The sequence below is a fragment of the Xiphophorus couchianus genome, chromosome 13 (genome assembly GCF_001444195.1).
Source record: "Xiphophorus couchianus chromosome 13, X_couchianus-1.0, whole genome shotgun sequence".
Lineage (NCBI taxonomy): Eukaryota > Metazoa > Chordata > Actinopteri > Cyprinodontiformes > Poeciliidae > Xiphophorus > Xiphophorus couchianus.
The window spans coordinates 10,923,524-10,945,229 of NC_040240.1; the positions used below are offsets into that span (position 1 = coordinate 10,923,524).

The window sequence follows — 21,706 nt, forward strand, 5'->3', positions numbered from 1 at the left end:
AAATCTGAAAGACAGGATAGCTAGTTTTGTATTCCACAAACCTGGACAAAAAGGAAGATATTGCGGAAGTAAAGTCATACTTGTATCGGATCATAATTAAATATGATCTTAAAAATCTTGATTTTCTGAAAAATGTCAGTTTGACAGCTGAAATTTATATTCTTTTTATTAATACAATTTAACTTTATAATCTTGCACCTTCAAACGAAATTCTCATGAAATAATCAGGTTCCCAAAGTTAACTCGTTAAAAGTGCACAACCTTCAAAAGCAGTAGCTATTTCTTTTAAGTTAAGGTACATCTTAACTTTGATTTACCAAAAGAACTTATAACAACAGTGATAGGTCATTAAAATAAGTCCCCAAACACAAACAAATGAGAAAACAAAACATCACCTGGAAAAGATATCTGATCTTTATTACAATAAAATGACAGAGGAGTTGCAACTTGACGGTTACATTCGTGGAAAAAATAACCATTAAAAAACATTTAAAACACTATTCCTTTACATTCCGCTGCCAGAGATCTTTCCTCTTTATTTTTTTGCCATTTTCAACCCTCCAGTCGTAAAGGATGACAACTGTATACATAAATGTTTACTAGATATAGAAATGTTTGTGATGCACAGATATATTTCAGTTAAATTAGAACAATGAATGAGACAATTCATACATAAAGCACATTTCCTTCCACTTTGAGCGCAGCATGTTCAAGGAGACAGATATAGCTCTAATATCAGACCGTTTCTTTTTAAATCAAATATCATAACTATAATAAAATCAGGTCTCTGCTCAGTTATTGCTGAAGATTGAATCTTTTTTTAAATATCAGAGTGAACCTGTTAATAATCTGGTCAGATAAAGAACTGCAAGGTTCACTGTCAGCTGTCGGAGCTTTTGAGAGAGATGTGCAACTTGTTGCAGGCGAGACTCTTTTTGCATCAGCACATTTTTCACACAGAAATCAGTCAATCTGATGGCATTCTCCTCGCAAAACTAAAAAAAAAAGAAGAAGAAAAAAAAAGAAATCAAAGGACCTGAAGAAATATGGCAGCTGAACAGATCATGCACCCACTGGACTCTCTCAACCCACCCCTCAACACAAGCATCTACATTTTCTTTCAGTTGCTTGTTGTCATGGTTACAGAGTAAAGCAACATTACTGCAAGGCCGGTTCAGGAGAGCTCCAACTCCTCAGCATGGATAACTGATCTGCTCTGAGCAGGATGCAGTGACGATCAGCAACCAAAAAACAAAGGAAATGTCAAAAGTCATTGATATGTTTCTTCATACGAGTTAAGTGTGGATCAAAAACACTGAGGGCACAAATAAATGCTCAACTTCAACATGCCCCGTCATTGTATTTCTGCACGGTGGGTTAAAAGCTCCGCATCTGTCTGACACGATTCCGGTCACAGGTTTTCCCCGGGCTGATACTGCGGCTCTGTGGCGGTGAAGTAATCCTCCAGGAAGGACTGCAGGTACTCAAAGGTGGGTCTCTCGTCGGCCTCCCGCCTCCAGCACTGCAGCATCAGTTCGTGGAGTGAGGTCGGACAGCCGTGGGCGCCTGGCATCCTGTAGCCCCTCTCCACCTGCTCCAGCACCTCGCGGTTGTTCATGCCTAAAGGGGATAGAGGAAGAAGGATTCAACTGAATTATGTGCAAAAACAAAAAGAAAAAAAAACACAACAAACATAAAATATATTATGCACATTTGAATAAAAATTCAATAACAAAAACTGTAATGGAACACTTTAAAATATATTAATGACAAAAATAAAAATCCTGCCTTTTCAAGAGTGATTCTATCTTTTGAACTTTTGGCAATTTGTCTAGAATATACAGTATATTTCATTTGTATTTTTTGTGATGCACCAAAATAAAGTACCCCTTACTGTGAGGTGGAAGAAAAATAATTAATGGTTTTTAAATTGTCTTTCTTTTTTTAAAGGTTTCATTGGCTCTAGTGGCCTCTATTTGATAGTGAATTGACAGCAACGTGGATAATGAGAGGAGGGGAAGACACGTGGCAAAGGTCACCAGGCCGGGAATCGAACCTGCAACGGCCCCATCTGGGACTAAGGCCTCCATATGTGGGTTGTGCTTAACTCCTGCGCCACCACAGCACCCCTAAATTGTCTTTCTAACAAGAATGAAGGCTGCAGTGGTTTGTTAGAGAACAAACCGCATCATAAAGTAGAGAGAACATAGAAGATAGGTCCAGGAGAAAGCTGTCGAGAACTTTTTTGATGTTGCTAGAAAAAAAGGCAAGCAAATTTGAGCAGATCTTTTTTTTTTATCTTTCTTTGTCATTTATTTTTGGTCAAAGTTAAGAGCAACTGTGAAGGGACCCAAGAACCACATGCAGCGATGGAGCTGCATGTTGGAGAGCCCTGACCTAAACTGACAGACTGGGGAAAAAAGAGCATTAATCAGAGAAGGAGCCAAGTAGCCTGTGGTAACTCTGTAGGAGCAGCAGGGAACCACAGCTCAGGTGGGAGGATCTATCATAAAGACATGTATAAATCATTACAATCCACAAATTTCTCATTATGAAAGTGTGGGCTGAAGAAAGCTGCTCTTGCAAGGAGGTCATTAAAAGTTCTGTTTAAAGTTCGGCATACGCCAGGTAGCAGAGGACACAGCACATGTGCAAGGCGCTCCGGTAACACTGGGGTGTTTTAGGTGTGTTGGTACTGATGTTTACTAGTCAGGTTATGTGCAGAAATAGTGCAGCAATTCCAGTGCAACCAAACATCATCACAACTCCAAAACCTCCGAAAGGTTTTGCTTCAGTCTTGGTATTATTGTCCTGGTCAACAAATGTCTCTGCTAAAAGAAAAAACAACTTTCTTTATATCACCTGAACAACAGCAGCAGCATTAATGTGCACACATGCAGAGTGCAAAGAGAGTGTTTTTAACATTATATCAAGAATCTCCAGTGTGCTCACAAGACTGAAAAAAATCAAATCAAATGAAGGGAAGATGCACAACATAAGATCCTTTTACAGGATGAAAAAAATAATAAATAAAAACTTGCAGAAGAAGAGGAGATAAAACAAAATGAACACGTCTTCACTAAGACAACTGGGAGATTATTCAACCCTGTTCCATCTTCTCACACAACTCTTCTTCATATTTTATCAGATCACCAAGTTGAGGTGTAAGGTATCAATAACATTTTGCTCGTGAAGGAATTGCATGAATTATCTCACTTATTAAAACATGTAAACTCGGGAAGCCTCAGGATCTGCATGCTAATTGGCACAGGAGGGTGGTAGATGCTCAAGAAACGGTTACCCCTCCTTTTACCGTAAGTTCTCATCTACAAGTGAGGAAGTGCTTAGGCTACGAAGTCTCCAGCAGAGCGGCTCAGTAGCAAGGTTTGTTAGTGTGAAAACCCACCATGTCTCAATAATCAGCTGTCTCACATGCAAAAACTAAACAGCTTCACTGAAATGATCTGAATTTAATCTCAACCAGCCGGTCTGGTCCAGTACCTGGGTAGGGAACACGTCCCTTAGTGATGAGTTCAGTCAGCAGGATACCGAAGCTCCAGACATCTGACTTGATGGTAAAGCGTCCATAGAGTGCAGCTTCTGGAGCCGTCCACTTGATGGGGAACTTTGCTCCTGAAACCATGGTAACACAGTCAAGATGTGTGCTCATGTATTTAGGATAGGTTAGGACTAAAAATGCAGGCATAAAGACTAAACAAATAACTTTACAAAAAGATGCAGATGAAGCCTGGATTCTCTTTTTCTTACTCACGCACACATATTTTCAGTTCCAGCCCACAGTTTGTTTCCGCTCAACATGGGTATGAATGTCATATTAAATTTAGACTAATAAATTTCATGTTGTTTTTTTTAAAGTGTTAGGTTCACAAATATTAACACATTAGAAACTGGCTTAATACTGTGGATGCTTAAAATTACACATACACAGTTCAACATTGGCCATTCTTCTTGGCTTCTAGTCAAAGTCTTTGGAAATTTATTCATAAAGGTAAAATTGAGCCTTTAAAAACAAGTTTAGGTGTGCGTTCATATCTTTGTCTGATTAAAACATTCACATGTCTCCACAGCTCCACCACTTGAAGCTGTCACATTTACCTGGAAGGAAACTAAAGCCTAAGCTGATTGGAAAGTAAATGGTGATAAAACACCAGTGTTTCTGTCTGCATGAATGTGAAATAAAATATTCCCAAATAAAACAAGCCCTTTCTTCCACTCTAATCTATAATTGAGATTTTATGTGTAATTTTGACCCTGAATGTTTAACAGAAAATCCACAATAAATTCAAACTTGTGCACCTGATTCTTGTTTTTAAAAATGAATGCATGTTCATTCCACCTTTCAGAAGCATTAGTTCGGATAACTTTTAAAAAAAGCCAAAATTACTGACATTTTCATCCATTTTCATCAAGGTTCTCATCAACCTTGACTTGCACATGTCTGGCAGAAGCTGTATGCTGATGTTTTATTCAGCTACCTTGTCTGGCTGTGTACTCATTGTCCTCAATTAGCCTGGCCAGGCCAAAGTCAGCGATCTTGCACACCAGATTGTCTCCAACGAGGATATTAGCAGCTCGCAGGTCACGATGGATGTAGTTCATCCGCTCGATGTATGCCATCCCAGCTGCAATCTGCACACGAAGAGAAACCAAACATGCTCACATCTACAGTGGAGCTAAAAGCCTCACTTTTGTCCACCGCATGCTGTTCGACTTGAACCTCACCTGTGCTGCCATGTCCACCAGCTGAGGCAGCTTCAGGGTCTGCCCTTCTCCGTCTTTTAAGAAGTCCAGCAAACTTCCTATGAGAAAAATAAAAAAAAAACAGGCACCTTTCAATGACGAATTGAGAAGGTGGTCGCTTTTTAAAACACAGGAAAATATACTTTCCTCAAAAAGTTTAGAAACAAGAATTTTAAATAGAAACAGAGCACTGGTTTTCACTGCACTCTTCTTTTGGGAAGTGATGTAGTAAAATCTTTTTGGCTTTGGGTGTTTAACAGCGCTACAGCTAAAAATCAGAATCAATATTGCTTCTGTTCTTTTCTTTTCTTACATAAACTGAATCCTTATGATTGAACGAAATCCCTTTGAGTTTTATTAACCATACGTTTCATTTAAGAATTGAAAAAAAAAAAAAATTCAAAGTCACTTCAAACGTTTGACGTCAGCAAGGCTTCCCCCCTGCTGCAATGGAGGCAGTTCAAACCTACAATATGTCAGAGCGGTGACAGTTTACTCAACCCGATACCTTGGCTCATGAACTCAGTGATGATGTAAATGGGCTCCTCAGACACGACGGCGTACAGCTGCACCAGCTTGTCGTGCCGGAGCCTCTTCATGATCTGAGCCTCCTCCAGGAAGGCCTCGGGGGACATGGTTCCTGGCTTCAGAGTCTTCACCGCTACCTTGGTGGTGCCGTTCCACATGCCTGGCATACAGACGAGTCGATGTTAACGGGCGCACAGAAAAGCAGGGATGCACACAGAAAAAGGTCTCCTGTATGTGCCAATTTGTCTGTCCTATTGACAGCTACATGTACATGCAGTGTGTCTGCTGCATATAAAAAGCAAACAATAAACAAAATGGAGAAGTGAGCTGATACATGCGGTAAATACTGATGCATGCACATGATTGGTATTTTGGAGGGCATGCATAATGTTAATGAGTGAGCTGACGGACAACAGATGAAAGAAGTTTTGTCTGGTTTTCTTACATCAGACCCTTAGTCACAGTGTCAGTCAAAAGTATACATACTCTCATTATGGACATGAATTTCATATATTTATTGATTTTAAGAAAACATTAGAATCGTGGACTGATTATAACTATAATCATGGTGTTTGGGAATATTGTTCATTTGCTCCAAACTGGCTTCCTCAACTTTTTTTTTAACTAGGAACCACCAAGATTGCTGAGCCAAAAACACCAGTGTCATTATCTGAATGGAGCAAGTTTAGCATCAACATGAAACACGGTGAGACCAAGAAAAAAGTTCCTGACCAAAAATCAACACCTTCAAATTGACTGAAGTCTGCATCTGCCCCAGCAGACAAGCTCCTCTTACCTCCTCTTTATCAGAGGAGTTAAATATTGAACACATTAACAAAGTAGGTTTGGGGAAGTGAAACGGGGGACTTTGAAGCCCAAGAAACAACTATTTAAAGTAACTAATATTTCAGATTAGAACAGTGATGAAATATCCCTCCAAAATAGTACAGAGATCTTGGTGATGGCAACAAAAAGAGTTGCTCAACAACATTTTCTAAACTTTAGAGGAGGTATTCAATTCACGCTGTAAAAAGAATGGTTCCAATGTGTCCTTAAAGAACCCAAAACAGCGTGAGACTTATGTCCGTGATGGGAGTATGTGGACTACCTGCAGCTCTGTACATGTATGATGCACAGATGACACCAGGATGATAAACCTGTACAGCTCAAAAAATATGTTAAAACACTCAGATTCAATCACTGGAGAACTCTTTCAGGGTTATATATTTAAGGTAAAAATATAAAGTGTGTTCTCTACTGAGAAACAATACACAGGTATAAAAGGAAATCTTGAATTAGACACTGAAGTAAAGCAAAAACAATCTTTGTTTCCCTGTTTTTCCTGACTTTTAGAGTTTGCCTGCATCAGTCTCACCCATCCAGACATCCCCGAAGCACCCCTGTCCCAGCTTCCTTTGCATTGACAGGGTTTCCCTCGGTACCTCCCAGGCGTCCCGCCCAAGGCCCAGGGTGAGAGGGGTGGAGTTGAGGCAGGGCTTGATCAGGTAATAACAGAGTCCATCGTTAGTTCCTAAGAAGAAGAGGAGGGAGAGGGGGTGCCAGAGATGGTGGGAAAGAAGTTTGGTGATGGAGGATGGGAGAAGAAAGGGTGAAGGTGTGGGTTGGAGAGTTGGTGAAAAGATGGAAAGGGGTGACAAAATGTGATGTGAGTTTTAAAAACATGCACATGCAACGAAAGGAGGATCAGGAGAACAACTCAGCACATCTGGATGTGGAGTGGGAACTCAGCTTCCTCTGCGTGATGTGCCCACTTGCAATTTTTCAATTTATGTTTAAGGTAAGAATTTGTTTCTTTCCGGTTTTACGTTAAGAAATGTTCACACTTTCTATCCTGTTACAATTATACATTTTTTAATCAGGCGTGCTTCTGTTGTTCTTTTTCCCCGTCAGCGAATCCCCAACAGTCCTACCCATCCAGACTTCTCCAAACTGGCCGTTGCCCAGTTTCTTAATCAGCTGGAGAGACTCGCGGGGAATCTCCCACATATCCTTGGTCTTCACTGATAAGTCGGCCAGCTTAGGCATGCCCCTCTTACAGCTGCCCATCAAGCGGCAGCACAGTCCCGCCGCTCTCTCTGAGACAGAGAGAGACGGAGAGACATACAAACAGACAAAACATAGAGAAAAACAGAGCAAATGCAAAGGTAAAGACAGAAAAATGCAAATTAAGCAAACATACAACAGGACAACACACATAAACATATAATGTACAAAGCAAAAATATGCATAAATGTGGCAGAAACACCGGGATGCTGTACAAAAGAGAAAGAAAAATACATGTGCCAAGATGCAAACTAAATTATGTGCGCTAATCCCAAAATGTGCCACTAGGGGGCAGATTGACACTTTCAACTAATTTAAGGTAAGACGGAAGTGAAACACATTATGTCATCCAAACTCTTCTTTTTCGAGTATATAGCTGAAGTAAAATGTGTTTCTTACATTTTAAAAAAGCCAGAGTAACTTCATTCTTCCTATTAATCATATCTGACTCAGTTATTTTTACAGGGACTGTTTATGCTTATAAAAGCACAATGCAAAAAGCAGTATCAGGTAGAAGTATTTAAGATTTCCTTTGAAAGGTATTCATACACTTTGAACTTTCTCACTTCATGTTACAACTACAATTTTTTTTTTACATCTATTAGAGGGATTTATAATGCCCAGGCTCAAGTATGATAACCAAAACCAACACAAAGTAGGTTATTATTATGAAGAAGACAATAAAAAATGTTTTTTTAATGACCTAACAAGGTGGTGGCAGTATCATATTGTGGAGACACTTTTCTTCAGCTTCGGTATGGAAATTTTAAGAACTGAATTTAGATCTGACTGAGGATCTGTGGACTTAATAATTGAAGCTCACAGAAGCTTTGCATCAAATCTGACAAAACTTGAACTATTATAGAAAAATAAGCAAAGGTTTCAGTTTCTAGATGTGCAAAGTTGGAACATATCCCCAAATGCAACGTAGCCAAAAATGGTTACACAACTGGTCACCCTGGATCTTAACGAGGGCTGTCAGAGTAACTGGTTCTCAATTCAAATGCATCCTACATTGCATTTTTTTCTAAGCCTTGCATTATTTTCTCCTGCTTCACAACTGCTGAATCCTCCCAACTGTGTGGTTCTACTGCAAAGCATCTTTGCACATGACCATTTATAATAGTCATACATTCCTACACAGCACTGGCATTAAAGCACACTGAAGGTCATGGCAGTAACTTGACAATATCTATGTGAAAAAGTTCAAGGTTTATGCTAAAGACTTGCAAATAATGAAGCAAACATCAACTGAAGCAATATTTCAGTATGACGACACCGAAACAGGAGCTTTGAAAGCTGACAGGCGATCAGAAAAGAGGAGGATGAATTTGTGAATCTGCTGGCGTGTTACCTGTGTAGTGCTCTACCAGCTGCTGAACAGTGTCAAACTGTGACCTCGTGGTGATGTAGTAGCCACCGTTATCTAGTTTGCGGATCTTGTAATGCTTGACATGATCTCCCTTGTTGTCGTCCCAGTCCCGGATGGACAGTGAATAAGCACCTGCATAAGAGAAATGTGAAAGGCTACATGAAGGGAAGGTTGGCTGATGTGAAAGAGTTGAAAGCTTTGATCGTTTTTAGACTCTCTTTAAAGAGATAGTGCATAGACGTGTTGAATGTTTCCTCTCCTCACCTTTGGTGGTCTCACTCTCTCGTATGAGGAAAGTTCCCCTCTGGTTGCCCTGAGCCAGCAGCTGTCTCTCCGCATCCTTCCTCCCCATCTTCCCAAAATACCACCTGTCACCATGAGAGCGCCACACAGGTGATTGGAATAACATCACACATCACTTGACCTCTGCTTTCAGACTACATGTCAATCACTAAGGAAGTCTTAAGTGTTGGCTTAAAGCGCAGCACACACACAAAAAAAAACTGTCACTGTTGTGTGTGTTTTAGTTTTCTGGTGCAAACTCACTCTTCAGCCTGTATGGAGTCAACAGGAGCTACGTAGTTGGAGGGGATGTAACCCGAGTTGCCGGTGTTCAACGAGCGAGCTTCCCACCAGTCACCCTCCCTGTAACCAAAGTCAATTTATAAAAGAAATTACAAAAAAAAAAAAGAAGATATTGCTGGATAACAAATAAACCACATTGGTCAAATGTTAACATCATGTAAATTGATTTTGGATTTCCTGAGCAGGACAAAATGTTTTTCAATAACAAAGGCTGGTCGAGATGCCCTGCAGCCGCTGAGACCTCGGATGTTTTTTAATCAGTGACATTTATTCACAATGGGAGGAATTTAATGCATACAAAAACAGTCAACTGACTTAGTTTGGCTTTCACAGAACTCAATATGATGTCAACTCTTAGATAAATCCATATCTGTTGCTGTGGTCCTTTCATGTAGCGTCTGCAGACATTGAAACGCTGCTTATGTTGTTTCCTAAAAATATTCACCCCTCTTGACCTTTTTCTACAGTTTGTTATTTTACAATCTAAGGAATAACTCAGGTGTTTATAACCATTCTTAGCAAATACAGATATTAACGATATAAAAAGATATGCATTTGTATTGTAGAGCCACCATCTTCTGCAGCCATACCTGTAAGAAACATCCAGATTTTTTTTGTCCATTTTTTAAGCACAATAAGCTCAAGCTCCATCAGATCAGATGGGCCAATTTCCAAGTCTTGTTGTCTGATTCTACATTAGATTTAGGACTGAACATTAACTAGGCTACTCTAAAATATGAAAACATTTTTTGAACCCCAGTTTCAGCTCCTTTAACAGTTCATGTATCATACAGTCATCCAACCCACCATCACCATTTTTCTCAGGTGGTTATGTATTTAACACTGGCATCCTTGTCACTCATGGAAAAGACTTTTTTGGATTGCACAACAATCAGCTGTCCTATCAACAGATTCTCCCACATAAGCTGTTTGTCTTTACAGCTGTTTGTTTCTCTAAAAATCCTCTCAGGCCTTTGCAGAACAGCAGGATATTTCATTACACATGTTTCTCATGTTTCCTCATTAGGTGACTTCTGAAAGCAATTGGTTTGATTTTATTAAGACGTTTCAGAGTAGAGGGGGTTGAATACAAATGGAAACCACACATCTGTGAAGATTTGATCTTTATGTCTCCCTTTTTCTTCCACTTTATAATTTTACTCAACATGAGCTCGACTGTCTCATACACATCCCATTAAAACAGTTTCTGGTTGCAACATGAAAAGTGTGAAATAGTTTAAGCTGCATGGATACCTACTTTTCAAGTGTGTGTTGTTCTAACTCACGTGTTGTTGATGATTTGGAATTTCTCTCCTTTCTGGAAAGTGAGGTCGTCTTCGGTGCGAGCGTCGTAGTCATACAAAGCTACGAAGAGAGTGACTCCACCACCTGCAGCAAAACAAAACATCCCTCCGTCACTTAACTCCTGTTCTTCAAATATTTGTGCTGGCACAAATTAGAAAACAGACATCGCAGGACAGAGAAATCATTGAAGGAAGATTAGTACTTTAATGTCTTAAATTGGAGATGATTTGCCTACCCATGCCTCCAGGCCGAGGGTGTGCATTGGTGGTGGGAAAGACTGAAGGGGAAGGGAAGGGCTTGTTGAAGTCTGGGATGGTCTGAGTGGGGTCCGGACAGTAGCGTCCCTGGGACAAACCTCCAGGCAGTATTTCTGCATTGTTCGCAGACAAATTGGTAATATCTACTGTTCCTGATGTTGCTCCTAAAGATTTGGCGGACTTTTTCTGCTTGCAACAGGCACACCCCATAATGGCGACGGCGTCTGTAAATGCAAAGAAGATGATTTATTCTTTCTTTGTAACATTTTTTGTTTTTCACTTTTAAAAAAATAGCCACTACACATAGAAAGGAATTCGTGTCTCATCACTGCAGTTAAATTAATTACTGGGCACTGATGTGAAGTGAAAGCAACTCGGATTACTAACACACATTGATCAAAATAACCATGGAGAACTGCAGAAAGAGAAGTCACTAACTTTAAACAAACAAAAACTTCCCTTAAACAGTAGGAGGTGCAGGAGATGGAGAGTAAGGAATTAATTACAGGGTGGGAAGGAGAAGTTAACTTTTTTCCTCACCTGATGTCTTCCTCTGTCAGATCATCTGTCAATCACCATCGCCACTGGAAAGAAAAAAAGATGGGAGGAGTTGAGTGACGGGGGGTTCGTGGGGCAGAGCAGGGCAAAGCGGGAATGACGGGCAGAGAACTGGAGAAAGGGAACTGTAGGAGCAGTAAAGCATGAGGCAGTTGCAAGCAGAGAAGTTAGAAGAAAAAAAAAGACAGACAGCTTGAGATAAGGTTTGACAGAGAGAGAGAGACATGAGGTTAGCCACTTCCCGTTTTGCTTTGGCGTTTCGAGAGAGGCTATTAACTTATTATTTCGGCCAACAGCTGTGTACACATGTACATGCGCGTGTGGATGTTTAGAGTTTGTGGCGTAACAAGCTTTCAAATGTCGTCACGGGAGCAGAGGGTAACAGACATAAAGCGGCTCGGCCGTGAAGGTGTGTAATGGCTTTGACAAAGATCATTGTATCAATCCCGACTTCCAGTTTTGAGCAAACCACACTGTTTTGGCAGAATGCAGGTTCACAAAGCAAATAAAAAACTAACGCAAACACAAAGAGGAAGAAACATACAGTGAAAACTGTCTTTTTTTTATTTTCAAGCAGAACAACAAGGGCTATAAACATAAGCTGTTCTGGTTAGTGACGGTGCTTTGAAAATATTGCAAGAGCGCATTAAGTAATATTTAAAAGATAAAAGTGTTTGCATATGACGAGCAGCTGTTGGTTACTGAGCTTAAACTGCATCGATAAGAAGCCATTAGTGCAAATATTCTACAATGTACATGAAGTATCAGATGTTTAAAAAGACTAAAGTCGACCAGTCCCTTTTATCACATGAACTGACTTTACACGGTTTTAATAAAAATAGATTAATGCATGCAAACTGCTTTGCAGTGATGGGGAATTCCTGATCTTCTTATCATTTGACTCAGGTCAGCAGGAAAAGTGTCTATTTCAAATCCTATAGTATCACTTCAAGGTTTTGTAAAATTGTTCAAATTCAGCAAAAAAAAAAACAACATGTTACCCAATTATTATTATGAGGGCAAACACGTATTCTAAATATTTTTTTGAGGTGAAAAGCAAAAAGACTTGCGTCTCAAGTTTTTTTTTTTTTGCAACATACTTTTAGCTGCGTTAGAAGAAATTTCTTCTGATGCCAACCTTTTTGTTTTAGGGGATCTTATTACTGAGTAGATTAAAGAGCTTGACTAAAAACAGAGTGCTGAAGAGAGAAACAAGATGCTACATTAAAGCTTTTTTTATTATTATGATGTCTTGTTTTTCTACTGAATGTTATCAGTTTTTATCCAACGACATACATCATGCAGTGGTGAGAAGAAAAAAAACATAACAGATTCGTTCTGATTTTGCTTTTTAGTCTGGCTTAAATGTTCATCAAACAAATTTTAGATTAAACTAATATGACCAGACTTACTACAAAAAGCTTTTTTCTCAATTTGATTTCATTATTAAACGTTATATAAACCAGTCTGACCATATGTGAACATTAATTGGCCTGTAAACCCAATAACTGGTTGTGCCACTTTGGCTGCCAACAAGCATTATAGACAACTGCAGATGAATCTTTTATATCTTTGCAGAATTGTTTTACTTCAGCCACACTGGAGGGACTTCAAGCATGAAGACCCACAAATACCTTGTGGAAGGTTGTGCCACAATATTTCAACCAAATATAACTTTGACTAGGCCACACCAAGACAATCCTGCTTTTTTACTCCTAAAATTATACTTTGAAATCTACACTTTGTCTGTTATTTGTTTGATTTTAAAGTGTATTTTGATCACAATCACTTTTGTAAAAGGAGACACCCTTGTGTGTGTGTATATACTGTATATATATATATATATATATATATGCATGTGCTTTCTTTAATTATATTTTTAAAATGCAGAAGCCCAGAAAAAGCTACATCATTTGATTACACAATTTATAGAGTTAACTTGTCAAGACCTTTTCAAGTAAAATGAACTGGGTCTTTCACAACACTGTGAGCTTTCAGCCATTCTAATATGGATATAATTAAGAGAAGCAACTGTAAAGACAAGATAATCTATTTCTGTGTTGGAATATTTCATTAAAGCTCAATTGGCTGTCTTCTAGATGAAGCAAGACAGTGTAAAAGATCATTAAAATATAATCAAGTCAGAACTTATAAGACCACCAATAAAATCCTAATCTCAACCCTCTAATGAAGCACCAAAGTAAAAGCTATGTTAGATGCTTGCTCTTTCTTGTTTCTGCAAAAGATGACAAGAGGATAAGAAATGTTCTGCTTGGTTACGCAACGTTCCTCTTAAAAATAAAAAAAAAGCATGTTTCATCAGATTATGCATGAGGAGGCATGAAGGTCTAAGCTGCTATTAAGAAACACAGAAAACCAGGGTCAGATATAGTCTTAAAACGAAAGCCGCACCACCCAGCACAAATATTATTACAGTAATGCTGTTTTAAAATTGCAGTTGCTAAGTTACAAGAGGCATGTCTGTCAAAAAGCCCACTGCAGGCTAGCCAGGAGCAGACAGCCTCACTAACTAATCTTGCTGACATCAACAAGATTTCAAACTTAAACACAAATTTAGCTCATTGTTATTCTAAGTTTTTGTGCTAGTCTATTAAAAAAAAAGATTACTCTGACTGTAAAAATAAACATGTTACCACATTTTAAAAGAGTTGGTAATAAATGTTGGTTGTTTTTCTATGAAAGCATTTAAACCATGTTGCACATTTTTTGTCTAAGATGTGTTGATAGCACTGTGGTATCTTTACTCCAGTGGGGGTTTTTTCTACTTTTCAGAAATATTTCATCCAAGACAACACAATTTTAAAAAAATATTTTGAAAACCTTAAACTTTAACTTTGGGTTCTGGAAACTGTAAAGAAGCAAACAAACAAAAACACGCCAGATTTTTGGAATGGCATCTTTTGATACAAAAACTTCATCAGAAAGGCCTGTTTTGCTATGTTATCATTGACAAAATCAAGACGAAGATGCATGTTCTCCATTCACATAAGAGCCTAAAGAAAAACATTAACAGCTATTGTTTTTTAAAAAATTTTTCATGTCACAACCACAAACCTGAATGTATTTTGTGGTTGTTTCTGCAGCTTATCTCGTGTCATAGAGAGGAACACAACAAACATGAGGTCAAACCAAGAATTTTTTTGGATATGTGCCGCAGTGTGGTGCTGGTGGCAGCATCGTGCCAGGGGATCCTTTTCTTCACCAGAGACAAGCTTGTCGGAGCTGATGAGAAGATCAACAATGCCAGGACTGTAGAAGACTTGAGACTGGAGACCAACAACATGTTGGTCTTTCATATGTAAATCCATTCAAGATACATTCAACTTTGAGATTGTAACGTGACAAAATGTGGAAAAAGGTTTAAGAGGTGTCAATAAAATAACAAGAAACTGAGTATAAACAAATGTTAGAGATCAGTTTGTAGCAGGACTTTTGTATCTATGCTCTGTTTTAAAATGTGTGGTCTATATTTGGAAATTATAAAATGCTGGACCAAACGATCACCACCCAGACAAATGCAGGTTTTTAATTTAGAACTGATTACTTTTGGCTGAGCTCACACATACATCAGGATAATGTCTCCAGAGTGCTCTGAGATTCTAACCTGCAACCTTTCGAGATGGCTAACCTTCCAGGCTGCAGCCACCCCACCTACTCAGGAATGCACAGGAAGTCACAAATGGAGAACAATACAAGTTATGGCAGAGAAGGAAGAGAAATCATTCATTACTTTCATTGTGACAAAATGGCAACTGCAGGTTTACTCGTTCCCCTCTAAAAACCTTCAACGTTCTTACAGAACTTCACAGCAGCAGCGGCTGTTTCGGGGCGATGTAATGCAGCAAAAAATACAGCAGCAAATTCACACACAAAAACATTCTCTCGCTATCAGACCGGCCATCGTGAGAGTTACAGGAAGTTAGCCCAGTTAGGGTTTCCTGTCCACCCTACTGATGGCTCCCCCCTTTTCCTGGAAACTGAGGCCAGAGTCCATCTACATACACACCCAGACCAGCTGCAGAGCCGCAGAAACACCCCAAGCTCACACTTACCTTTCTGTTACTGTTCTCCACTCTGCGCTACAACACCTTTCACATTCTCTACATCCACTCCTCAGATGTTGTGCTCGTTATTGAGCGAAGCAAGGAAGGTAGAAGTGACAGGAGGCATAACTGAGGCCATTTTGATTTAACTAGCCTTCCTTTGCTCTTTTATGTTCAATTGTCACTCTTCCTGCCTTTTTGGGACTGGCAGGTGACCACAAACAGGTATGATATAATAAAACAGTCGCAATCACACATATACTGGGAAGTGTTTTATCGGTCATTATTCCCTGTTGGGTTCCTGTTGAATAGATAATCCTGTCATTGTCTTGTTTTCCACCCTCTGCACACAGAAGCTGTAATAAATGTACAACTGGTGTGACTGAAGCTAATTTGTGGGTAGAAAAAAAAACAACATTTCTCTGTGATTGGAAATTCTCACATACTCAGAGCAACTCACCTTAATATGTTTAATAACCACTGAAGTTCAGGTTGCAAGCTTTCAAAGTCATAACATGTACTAGGGTTAAGAGTATGAGAGTGTGTGGGCGTTTTGTGGTGTTGGTGATGAGTGGTAAAGTGGGGGGTTGCACAGTTAATCTCCTTTAAACATCACACTTAGTTTGACAGTCTAAGCTCACATTTCTTGTTAATTACATATGACAACAATGAGATACAGTGCAGGGGGGATAGCTATTACTGCTAACTTTGACTTTTAAAGAGGAAATATAGCACTCAAAAGGTGCATTAGTGCTTTTTTTTTTTTACCAGTATTTATTGAGGGTGAAGTGAATTTTGGAACAATCGCTGTTTTTCGGCTATGGCCCTGCGTAAAATTGCCCTTATTCATGTTCAGGACTGAGCACAGACTCAACCTAATGTTGCGGACTTGTTGGTAAATGTCATAGGAGATTTTTATAGCAGCATACTAATACAAAGTAATAATTAGACTACCCTGTGAAACAAAACCTGCTTCCTTTGTTGGAGGAGAAGTGTGATGCTCGTCTCTGATAAGTCTGGCTGCACCACTGGTAATATTCACCAGACATCAAAGAACTTTACTCAAGCTTCACATGTGACATTTTTTGTGGGCTGTCATCTCACCTAAATACATATACTTGTGTTTGTCTATTTAAAGTCAAACATGGTTTCCCACTTGACTGACCATAAAATGCTTTAGTGGAAATACCAAAGACGTTGACTATATAAACGGTGAGCTCTCCAGAAACGGAGAGCCACGGCGAGCTCTCCGTTGCTCTGCATGGTCATGCTCTGGAATTAAAGTTATAATAAACTTTTATGTAAAAGTCAGAATCACAGGTAATTGCAGCGGCTGCATGTTTGATTTTTCATTTCATAAAGCAACTTCTCAAATGCAGCTTTTCATTAGAGGCAGTGCTATAATGCTCATGCTGCACGTAGGTGTATTATTTATTATTAATGCTTTACAACAGGGGTGCCCAAAGTCGGTCCTCGAGGGCCGGCATCCTGGTGTTTTAGTTCTCTCCCTAGTTTAACGCACCTGGATCCAATGATGGTTCGCTAGAAGGCCTAAGAAGAAAACTGACATGCTGAAAAGGTTGTTACTACCGGCAGGTAAAACATGCAGGACGCCGGCCCTCGAGGACAGACGTTGGGCACCCCTGCTTTACACAATGAACTTGCGCATTCATTTCCGCTTAATTGGCAACAAGAGAACAACATTTTGTTGGTTTCTGAATCAGAGTGGGCTTAATCAGGACTGATATCTCCCTGTCCAGGAATACCTGATTTTTAAAAAAATTGATCATTATCAGGTTCTTGTAAAACGTGTTGATAGGAGATGATTTTGAATTAAACTTGCTTCTTTATCAGGCCTGCAGGACCGCTCCTCTTGAAGAATGGAACTGTGCATGATTACTCTTTAGTCTAAATTTAGACATTTTAACTTCATTTTTTCTGTGAGAACCTCTAATCTGTTTGTTAAATGGAAATGTGTCAGTTCCCATTTTGTGTCCCAAAACCACCTTTATGAAATAGCTGTTGTATACTTTCACTTTTTTTTGGTTAATTTGTTTTAAAAATGAACCACATCATGACCCTTCTACCACTATAGTATTGAATGGTATTACCCAGAGGTTGTGGATGTAGCTTTTTTGCTGATTTTACTGATTTTGAGGTTAAGTAAATAGATTAGACAGACATGGAGTTTGTAGTTTGAAGACTGTAGTTTTAAAACAGTTTAACTTTCATGTTAGTCTCAACACTACGGCCATCTTTATTTTCTGCAACCCAAATATTTCCAAGATTGCAAACTTGCATTATTTGTAAATGGGGTACATGATAGCTTCTTTCAGCCAGCTGACCAGCAGGGGACAGCAACAAAATGGGAGAATTGCAACATTATGTTACTCTATGCTTCAAACTGACAAGGCAAAAGTATCACATTTTTTCATCATCTCATAAAAAACAATTTAAACCATCAATGCAGCTGTCCTGGGTTTGACATCCAACATTTCCTGCCTGGTAACTGTCAATAAAAGCCACTAATGCTGGAAAAAAATATATATACATATTAGAATGATTGCAAGAAAACCTTCCACATCAAACATAAAGTGTCAAAGTACCAGTGCAAGCATATAAACTACAGGGCAATAATTACCAGAAGGGCATGAATGCTGCAATTTTTTCATTGATTATTAAGAAGACGATAAATATCTTTCAACATTTTGTGTTTTGAATTATCAATAAAAACTGACAGATTTTTAAAATTTATGTTCTTTTCTACTTTACATTATGATCGTATGAAATATATATACTATATATGTGTGTGTAGGCATGCGTGTGTGTGTGTGTGGGGTTGTACATAGGAAAGGAAAAAGTGTTTCATAACTTTCAAAATGCATATTATATCATTTCTAGGCATGATAGAACAATCCAGTTCAGTTCGAAATGATGTTTTAGATTTTTAGGTGCAATACGTCTTCCGTTAAAACTGCAAAATAACTTTTTAAGTTCACCTGCGAAGCAGATACATCTTCATAAACATCAAGAAAAAACTTTATTTTCTTAGATATTTACACTCTGCGCAACACAAAGAGCCACCTACTCCCAAATAACTGGAGATGTAGTAGGTACTGGAAGGTGAATCGTTTTGCCCATATCAACTGGCAATCAGACCTTTCTCCATCTTTGATGCAGAAGTTCGTAAAAAACGGTACTGAAGAAGAACTGTGAAAATGTCACTTTCCACTTCCGCACTCGAGTACATTTCAGTATACTGCTGGATTTGTCCAGTTTAAACAATGTAAGGAAGCAACAAAACTTTGACCTAGAAACTACTACCGAGCATTCTGTGCATTCTTCTAAAAATCACAATAACATCAACCCCTCCGTCAACACCGACACTCCCGCCAGCATCCATATCCAAGTGACACACCCTTTCCTGCACAGTGGACTGCAGATAAGCTGCTCCCAGAGGGAAAATTCACTGCAGTCAAACACATACACACACGCTCGGTCCTAAATCTGTCCTGTTTTACCAATTTCTCCTTAAAGCCATTACTTTTACCACCCGGTCCTCTTGGTGTATTATTTTTACCTTTTTGTGCTCAGACCTTTCTTTCTAACTCTGCACCATGAACAGGAAACTCAACAGGATGCAGAATGCGAGTGGGGCAGGAATGATAGGACAATGGGAAGCAAACTGTCACTGAACCCTCTCGCACACACTCCAACAGAGGGGAGAGGGAGACGGAGGGGGAACAGTGGAAAAGTAAGGCGTCTCAGCCATCGGGATGTCCTGTTTCTGCATGATGTCATCACATCCTTAAGATACAGAGGCCAGACCCGGATTGTTGTTTGTAGCTCTCAGAGGTTTCCCCTGTTTTCTACACATTAGGATCGAGACTTTGTCCAACAAGAGGAAGTTGACTGCCTTGTGTCATATTCAGCGCATACCCAGTGTTTAGGACTCTTGCAATGTCCAATTGTAATTCTTCCTACAGAAAATATTCACAAGTCCCTTTCCTTCCTGCCTGTATGTAGCTCCAGGGCTATAGACAGGAACTGACCCCGTAAAGAAACAGGAAGTGATGGAGTCCGGCCTAACAGTGGTTCTGCCCATCAAAACTCTCACAATTTCTTCATCGCCTTTAAACTTTTTAAAGTTGTGAAACTTATACTTTCAGAGATTACAAAAAGGAATCTACAAGGATTAGCAACCTGCCCAAGCTTAATGTTAAAACCATAAAAAAAATCATTTTTTGATAGATGGGTATGTTGAGGAAACAGGCAGCCCAGCCTTTTCCTGCAGGTGGTTTCCTGCAGGCATGTACTATGAATAATCTATTAAAGGAATATCTAACACACTGACAGAACTAAAATCTAGCTGGAAAAATTTAGGAATGTGTACCCATCACAAATCCAAACAATTTATAATTTGGTTTGCTTTAAGGCAGTTGTTAAGTGCCAATGGAGCCATTTTTACCATTCTGCCCTTTATAGAGAAGAGTAAGTTCACCAAGCGGCAAGTTCCCGAGACTGGAAATCGAGACTGTCTGGCAACTTTTTTGAGCCAAAATATTTCCATCAAATTTGTTGTCTTTCAGACAGCTCACTGTCTGTGTGCAGCAACAGACAGAGAAGGGGCTGGGCTGTGTTGGTTTATACTTTATAAAGACGGGAAAAAGTCCTGCCACTTATCAAAGAAACAGCAACTTTTTAAGATTGGCGTCTCTGGACTGAATGACGGGCATTCATCAAGGACAAAAAATAAAAAGTTTTACATAAACAAATGAAGTATTGAACAAATAAATACTACATCTCTTGAAAGTCTGTGCTTCACTAAATTCCCTTCAGGGTGAAAGCTTGGGAGGAGACACTGCCAACCCTCTTGATGGCAACACAGGTTATGACCAAACCCTTTAAAGTAAATTCCGATTTTTTAACATTGCAGCATGATTTCTAAACATCCTCTGTGGTAGGCCATGTGTCCATCATGAAAAGTGCAAGAACAAATGCATAACCGCACTTCATCAACTTCTCGTAGGCAACCGTAGCCGAACTTCCCTTTATTTAACAGACAGAAAGTCGCTTCTCAGCTTTCACGTATGTCATCAGAAATTTGACAAATTGATAAGTTAGAAAAGCAGCGTTAAAATATAATTGTGCTGCTCGGGATATACAATCTATACAAGGGTTTGCCTGGTTCTGTTGTCATTTAAACACTTTAATGTGTGTGTGTGTGTGTGTGTGTGTGTGTGTGTGTGTGTGTGTGTGTGTGTGTGTGTGTGTGTGTGTCTTTTTTGACACACACACAAGAACCTTTGAACACTTCAAGAATAGATGTAACTTTTTTTTGCAATGGAGTTTACATTACAGAAATAAGTCACTGAATGAACTCAATGTGTACATACCTGAGAAAGAAGCGGGCGTTCAAGCGGTGAATCCAGGTGTGGGTTGCTGGAGAAGAGTCGCGCGCTGCTTCAAAGAGCAAAATAAGTGAAGGGGGGAGAAAAGGAGCGCGCGTGCACTAAAAGGACCAGCCCAGAGGGCGGCGCGCGTGGAGCGGACCCGTGGACACTTCACTCAGCGGAAACAATGACTTTTAACGCAATTTCCAAAGAAAGCGGTCTGTTATCTGCACCGAAGGAGGGACGTAACGCACCTGAAATAACTATTAGCGACAGCAGACGCGGCTGGAAATTGCACACCGGATATGGAAGAGGAATGACTTCAATATATCGGCGATTTTTAGATAAATAAACCTTATCTAGATCAAAGTTTTAACTTTAGAAACAAAAAAAACAAACAAAAAAAAGTCTGCCTTTACTTTTAACAAGTAACTTACGTTTCACTTAAAAGCTGACCGCCAGGCTGAATCAGCCTAGGTTCCTGGGTGATGTGCAGTTGCAGCTCAGATGTGACACTTTGACCGAGTGGTGCGAAAGACAGGAAGAAGACTAAGGAGATGTGCGACATCCGCGTCAAAAACTATATGCATGCATGAAAAATTTACGTAACTTCTTAGTGTACGGTACGTTTCTTGACTTTTTGTGCTTCCACGCATATTTCAACTGTGGCATAATTGACCTCTGGCAACTACAGCACAGATACACATTCACGATTAACTGTGGCCTTTGGTTTACAGACATCCGCTAAACAAGTTAATGTAAGGAAGCTTGCTACCATCTTGTGGTGTAAAAGTGGTACGACATGTACCAATGTAGAAA

The 21,706-nt window shown here is 39.4% G+C and overlaps 1 protein-coding gene across 4 annotated transcripts; it reads right to left on the bottom strand.

Annotated features, from left to right (window-relative positions):
• Positions 1–391: 391 nt before the first annotated feature.
• yrk (Yes-related kinase) lies at positions 392–21,448 on the bottom strand. Of its 4 annotated transcripts, XM_028036473.1 has the most exons (14): positions 21,325–21,448; positions 20,891–20,954; positions 11,413–11,456; positions 10,851–11,096; positions 10,597–10,699; positions 9,272–9,370; positions 8,990–9,093; positions 8,708–8,857; positions 7,221–7,385; positions 5,270–5,449; positions 4,744–4,820; positions 4,497–4,650; positions 3,502–3,633; positions 392–1,620 (listed from the first exon to the last, which is right to left on the bottom strand). In XM_028036473.1, the coding sequence occupies exons 4-14, from the start codon at positions 11,080–11,082 to the stop codon at positions 1,412–1,414; spliced, it is 1,605 nt and encodes a 534-aa protein (XP_027892274.1). In that variant the 5' UTR covers positions 11,083–11,096; positions 11,413–11,456; positions 20,891–20,954; positions 21,325–21,448; the 3' UTR covers positions 392–1,411. The 4 variants fall into 4 exon arrangements, with proteins under 4 accessions (XP_027892274.1, XP_027892275.1, XP_027892276.1 ...); XM_028036474.1 differs by lacking the exon at positions 20,891–20,954 and having other exon boundaries at positions 21,325–21,430; XM_028036475.1 differs by lacking the exons at positions 7,221–7,385; positions 21,325–21,448 and adding an exon at positions 6,665–6,820 and having other exon boundaries at positions 20,891–21,247.
• Between the last annotated feature and the right edge of the window lie 258 nt (positions 21,449–21,706).

What these genes read in the sequence shown, in the direction of transcription:
- yrk (XM_028036473.1), bottom strand. Translation starts at nt 11,082, where the DNA reads ATGGGGTGTGCCTGTTGCAAGCAGAAAAAGTCCGCCAAATCTTTAGGA. An exon ending in GCTGGTAGAGCACTACACAG is followed by an intron (nt 7,386 to 8,707) that starts GTAACACGCCAG and finishes TCTCTGTCTCAG; the next exon opens with AGAGAGCGGCGGGACTGTGC. An exon ending in CACTGAGTTCATGAGCCAAG is followed by an intron (nt 4,821 to 5,269) that starts GTATCGGGTTGA and finishes TTTTTCTCATAG; the next exon opens with GAAGTTTGCTGGACTTCTTA.